Source organism: Lathyrus oleraceus, chromosome 3 (assembly GCF_024323335.1).
Source record: "Lathyrus oleraceus cultivar Zhongwan6 chromosome 3, CAAS_Psat_ZW6_1.0, whole genome shotgun sequence".
Classification (NCBI taxonomy): Eukaryota; Viridiplantae; Streptophyta; class Magnoliopsida; order Fabales; family Fabaceae; genus Lathyrus; species Lathyrus oleraceus.
Genome location: NC_066581.1, coordinates 301148754 through 301155632, shown reverse-complemented (window position 1 = coordinate 301155632; position 6879 = coordinate 301148754). Strand labels below are relative to the sequence as shown.

Genomic DNA, 6879 nt, shown 5'->3' with positions numbered 1-6879 from the left:
TAAAAATATTCTCTATAGTGGAAATCATATTCTAAAGAAACTACTTGAAAAACACAATGACTTTAGAAGGGTTCTCGTTATTTAGATAATAGGGAGAATCAAATCCACATAAATAGTTTGACTATCATCAAGAAATTCACAAACAAGAATACTTGAACTAAGTAGAGTATGCTAAATAAAAGTCGTTCTTAAAATAACTCTACCGCTGTCTATTATTCTCTAAAAAGGAGATAAATGAAATTTACAATCAAATCCACTCATAATCAAGGAGGTAAGCTCTTCTCCACTTAATATTTCAAACCAAAATATCATCCTTCCACCTCCGAAGTTCTTTCACTAACTGATCAACATGATTGGGGATATATAAGAGCTTTGAGAGCTTAACTAATAGGGGTGTTCCCAATCCAAGAATCTTTTTGAAAAGAAGTAAGAAGATCAAATTCAACTTCTTTTTTTTACCGAGACTAGCCTTAAACTAATTTTATCTTTATCACCATAATTTCATCACTTAAAATAGCAATAAATATAGTAACATGAGTTTAAATCTACATAATACAATAGATATTCTAATCTATGAAAGTAATTGGATTGATATGAAACATCATCAAAAACTTAAAAGTTTTAATTAATTAGATGATTTAAAATAGCCATAAAATTTAGATAGAGTTTGATAGAAATATTGAAAAATAATATATAAATATATATAAAAAAAGAATTAGATTGATCTAGTTTTAAATAAAGCAAATAATTTGGCGGTTTTTCAACCTTAATTAAATTTTAAATAAAGTATATTTGTCAAAAACAAAAATACTACTACTAGGTTAGGTTGACTTTCATATTAAAATATTATTAAATCATAATTTAAAATAGTAATTTTTATCATTTTTATTTATCAAAGTCTAGGCATATATTAAACACTACTAGGTTTTAAATTATTTTTCATCTTTAAATTATTTTAAAACTTAAATATATATTCAACTTTTACTGATTCACAATTTTAGACTTTCTTGTTTTAAATTAATATTTGTTATTTAATTTGGTGATAATTAATCCTTAATAAGGTCTAACGACTTATATTTAATACACAAAAATAATTCAAATTGTGATTAAGTTGCGGTGTTTGAGGAATAATAGATCAAGATATTACAGTTTAATTATGTGATGATGAGTTTGGGTAATTCATTTATGAGCAAGTATTGGAGCTTCTAGATCAAGTTATCAATGTTTATCTCTAGAAGATAATACCTAATGTTAAACGGCACTTAGTGGAGGCAATGAAGATTTTTTATCAAGCTATGTGTATGATTGGTATCCATCTTGAAGATTTATCTTTAGTCTCATTAGAAGAAGATTCGTGATTTCAGTAAAGTGCTAAAATCAAAGAGAATGTAGCAAGAAATCGAAAGCATCAGATTTGGGAAAGAGAGGAAGTGTGAAAGTTGGTTGAGTCTTTGTTGAGTGATCTATGTCTGTAAAGGTATACGACTAACTCTCGATTTTACTAAGGAAAATTACACACCCATTTTCGATTGATTGGAAAGTCTCTCTCTTTTTATTTAAGAAACTAGAAAATATTTTGTGCCTAGCTAATTGTCTAAAAGTTCAAAAAGTTTCACAGGGGAGAAGTTTACATTGTATAACTGATTAGCTCTTAGGTCTAAACAATTATCTCTTTTTAACACATCATAATCAACTATTGTATAACCTTCTGTTTTTTTACTTGATAATTGATTATGCCATGTGCTTAGCGATTATTAGAATTAAAAAGGCTCATAGATTTTTTTCTTTTCGAGCCAACTTTTATCCTATAAATAGGGGGCTCTCATTCACTTCATAACACACTAGAAGTCGTATTTTAAATCCCCTCTCTCTCTCTCTCTCTCAATTTTCTCACTTTTGTCTTAGTTCTTTTGAGAGTGAAGTTTTATATCTATGAGGTGTTTTAGATCTGGCGTAAGTGCAATATTATAAAATTTCATTGGGATAAATTTTATTTTGGTTGTGAACTAAACCAAGTGAAATACTCTTGTTTAGTTATTGAGGTAAACCATTTAAAGTCTCTTTTGCTTAGTCTTCTGTTTAAATCTCTCAATTAGTTCAAGATTGTCTGGATGATAAAATTTATTGGTTGAGAGGTCTCCGTAGTTAAAATTCAGTGTTGAGTTCGGAAGTTAGCTATTGTAAAACTCAAATCCTGGTGTAAGGAGGTTCGCGGGAAAAGCTTTGCAAAATCTCATAACATGGTGGAAACTCTCAAGAAATAATTCTTGGAAAGAGGAGTATATCACATTATTATATTGAACCTCTACAAATATCTGATGCCTTTCTTTATTCCCTTAACTCTTTACTTTTCAATTATTTATTTTCGTTGCATTTCCAATTTATGTTTTCTGCTGCTTTTATCTTGTTTTTTCACAAACATATTCTTAACTCTTTTTTTGGTAAAGATTCGTATTGGAAATGGTTTTTCAAACCCACACAATCACCCACCCCATATTGTGTTTGGAATCACTTATCCAATACATTTCTCATCGAATTTAAAAACCTGAAACATCATCAATAAATAATGACCCAAAAATGCTTCTCAAGATCCACGAAGCCCTTATTTCTTCATCCAAGTGGGAATCCTGGAGCCTTCCTTATCACTCCTTGCTCAACGACTCAAACTACCACAACTAGAGCCAAGCAATGAGCGAGTACTATCATCCAAGAACAAGGTCATATTTATTAATGGTACTCTTCCTCAATACCCTTTTCATGGTCCTAATTTTGATCTTTAATAATATTGTAAAAACATGTAGATCTCTTGGATCACTAGAACCCTTTACCCCAACATATATCAAATTAACATTTGCATTGAAATTGCATTTGATCTGTGGAAAGATCTTCCAGATTGATTTAGAAACAAAATATTTTTTAGGATTTCTGATATTCTTAAGAATTTACAATCCATTAAACAAGGGGTATCTCTTTATCCACACACTTCACTAATACTAAAATTTATGGGTCAATTAGAGGACCTTCGTCACTCTGCATTCTGCATTTGTACTGCACCTTGGAATTTGCCAAATTACTATCTTCTCATTTTTGTGGAAATATTCAAATATTTAATTATTTGTGTCTCAGTAGTTATTTATACCTTCCCAAATTTCACTTTAATATTATATCGATTTTCCAGTTCATTAAAATTATGCAGTACAAATTAAACTTTTATGTCAATTCGTGTATTATACAGGATTAATATACCTTGAAGACGATTATAAATGTTGAAATGAACAATAATCACTACGCCAAAAAGGTTTTTTAACACCGCATCTTAGACAGCGCTTTTAAAAGAAAGCGCTGTCTAAGGTTAAAATAAAAATAAAACACGGAAAATGTTCTAAAAAAATAATGAAAGCGCTGTCTAAGGGGGAGTCTTAGACAGCGCTTTTAGAAAGCGCTGTCTAAGACCCCCCCTTAGACAGCGCTTTTAGAAAGCGCTTTTAAATATAGACCTTAGTCAGCGCTTTTGAGAAAGCGCTGTTTAAAGTCTTTCAATTAAAATATAGACCACGAAGAAAATACAAGAATTCTCGACCTAAGGTTCGTGTGGGTCTTCCAAAGAAGAACCCTAAAGTTTTGAAACCCGCTTTCACCATTCCTCCCAAACTGTTACAATCCCTTGTAGAAGACCTTAAATGGGATGAAAAAGGAAGCGTCACACAAAACTACAACTCCTTCGGTGTCGTCAATGACCCTAACTCCCTCACCGATAATCTTCAAGCTCCTTCTGTTTCCGATGACCCCAACGATTCCGGCAGTGATCTCGAAGAAGACGATATATTCTCCTCAATTCATTATCTTCTCTTGCTTCAACAATTAGTGTGTTTTTGTGTCAGAAATTGTTTATATTTTGTTAAAATGAGTTTGAATTTTGTGAATTTTGGGTTTGTAGATTTGAAATCGGCACTGGGAAAGAGGAGAAGAGATGGTAAAAGTGCACTTCCTCAACCTTTGACTTCAATTCAGCGTCTTTATATTAGTCGTCTAGTTGAAAAATATGGAGCTGATTTTCAGGTTTGATTTTCATTTTTGCTTTTCTGGAGGACCTTTTGGTTTGGTTAAATGTTCTTTATTTTCTGTTTTCAATGTTCATTTCGATTGAAGATTTTAATATTGTAAAGTGATAAGGTTGCAATCGAGGTTAAAATCAAATTACAATTTCACATTATTAGTCTGTTTTTCTAGTTTTTAGGAGGATGTTTGATGTTTTGATCTTGTTATGGCAGAGAATGATGATGGATATAAAGCTAAATCCTATGCAGCATTCAGTTGCGACTTTAGAGAAATTGTGCATGAGCTATTACATATACAAGAACAAGAATCCGCTTATTGTTGGAAGGTGAAATGCTTGGCTTAGGAGCAAGTGTAGGGCCGTCGAAGATTACCAACTACAGGTGTATGGGTCATGATGGGTGAAATGTTGTTACAATCAGGATTTGTTTTGTTTTGACATTTTGGATGTTGCTCGTGGAATATTGTTATGAAATAGACTCCCACAAAATCCAAATCAAAAGATAATGCGATTCCACGATGAATATTGTGAATATCTATTTCTCGAATTTTATAATAAAATCATATAATATACACGATGAATTGTTTTGTCTGTTTCTTTCTTTATTTAGGAGGCCAGTCAAATGGCACATCGAGCCAATCTGAGACAGATTCTACCAACACAACTGTGAGTTTTCTTTCTGCTCTTATATTATTAGGTTTTTCTTTATAGCAACTTATGATTAATGCTGAAGAGGCTTTGCAGAAGCTTAATGGGACAGTGATTGGCAAGCAAACTGTGAGCCAATCTGAGAGCCAATCTGAGACAGAAATAATGCTGAAGAGGCTTTGCAGAAGCTTAATGGGACAATGATTGGCAAGCAAACAGTCCGTCTTTCTTGGGGCCGCAATCCTGCAAATAAACAGGTAATCTTTCTCTCCCTCCTTCTCATCTCATTTCCTCATAAAATTCTTTTTAAGTGCTATAGTACTAGATTGTTTGCAGAATGTCTGTCATAGAATTGAATTTTTGCTGATTTTATCTCAATGATGATAACAGTTTAGGTTTGACTTCAGAAGCTGGCCCGGGCCATATTTTCCATCCCCTATTTATGATGGATACGGATATATGCCTTCTCCTCATCATGATCCAAGCACGTATCCTCTCGCTTATGGGGGTTACCCTATTTATGGAGGTCACCAACAACAAGTAAGCTGATTTGCAGGAGGAGCAGTCACAACAAGTTACAGCACTATCACTCTTGAAGGAGAAAACTATTATGTAACTTGTTTTATCTGTCTGAGTTCTCAAGAATCCCTCCTAATTGTGGAGTGGAGTTGAATTTTGATTACATGAGGTAGAACTGTAGGGATTCAATTAATCGTTATTTTAGACTTGTAGGAGTAATTGTTATTGAGGAATTTGGAACTTAATTATGGCAATAATTATCTTAAGAATGACAGTGTGCGTGCTTGATTGAAATCTTTTGATCCGCACCATTGACAATTGTTTGACATTGTTAGCTTTTTAATGACTGCTTCATTTGAATTTTATAAGGGTGTGTAGTGGCACAACTGTTGGGCGCTTCTGTCCAAGAGGAATATGGTTTGAATGCTAAGATTGAAATTACATTTTCGAGAATGTCACTCTGAAAATGCAACAATCTTACATTTGGTTCTTCAGGTTTGTAGAAATTGTTACACATGATTTTTTTCCCTTTAGTTATTTGTATGTTTAGAGGATGAGAATATGGTATTTTCATGGAAATTTGAAGTAACTATAATTTTCCACTACCAATCAAGTTTAATTTTAAGTACATTTTTAGGTACCTATTACTTTGAAAGGGTGTCACTACACCCTATTAAGGTATCTTACCGAGGGAGGTATCACTACTTTGAAAGGTAGGGTTAGGATTTTTTCCTAGATCTTTTTATATTCAACCCTATTGGGTATCCTACTATGGTGACCCAATATTGAAAGGTAGGGTTAGCATTTCATTCTAAATTCATCTATTATAATTATTTTCCAAGTTACCATCTAACATTTGCCTAATCATTACAGTGGACATTGGTTGTTGCTCGCAATCAATCCTATCCGAGAAATTGTGTATTATCTTGACTCGTTAGGAAATGATTGGACAACATACCCGGATATGAAGGTCCTAATTGACACGTAAGTGAGAATGTTCAAAAATTTTCTTAGTTTATGTGAATTGTTCTAATTGCTTCATTTTTATTTTATTAGCGTCCTACAAGCTTTTCGGGCCCAACGAGATATCCAAACCTCAAGGAGGGGCGCCAACTCCATTACATGGATTAAAGTGGCGGTATATTTTTAATTACCACATTTTTTATTATATTAGTGATGACACTTGATAAAACTTAGGATTTATAATCCATATTTTTTTTTCATATGTAGTGTCCTCAACAACGTAATCAAATAGATTGCGGGTATTTCATGTTGAGGTTTATGCGAGATACTCTTGCTTTGGGCCGATTAATGATTCCCACCGATGTATGTATTTCTAACTTATGAGTTATTTTTATATTTACACATATCTCATATAATTAAATAGTTGGAATTAATTCAAAATATGTTATATTATTATGTAGTACTTTGAGGAATTCAAGTGTGCATTTTATACAAAGGATCAAGTGGACGAAATCAAAGAGGAGTGGTGTCAATTCATGATAGAGCTCAATGTTTTGTTCATAAATTTGTGTAATTAATGTGTACATTTGTAGTATATGTAATGACTTGTAAATGTGTACATAAATTTGTATATATTTTGATACATTTAAGGCAAAATTGGTTTGAATTGGTATATATATATATTTGTTAGC

General features: G+C 32.3%; 1 protein-coding gene across 1 annotated transcript; it reads left to right on the top strand.

Moving 5' to 3' along the window:
- The first annotated feature begins 3881 nt into the window (after window positions 1-3881).
- LOC127129192 (nucleolar protein 16-like) lies at window positions 3882-4436 on the top strand. The gene is made up of 2 exons (XM_051058470.1): window positions 3882-4059; window positions 4272-4436. Exons 1-2 carry the CDS (start codon window positions 3904-3906, stop codon window positions 4386-4388), a joined length of 273 nt encoding a protein of 90 aa, XP_050914427.1. The 5' UTR covers window positions 3882-3903; the 3' UTR covers window positions 4389-4436.
- The last annotated feature ends 2443 nt before the right edge of the window (window positions 4437-6879 follow it).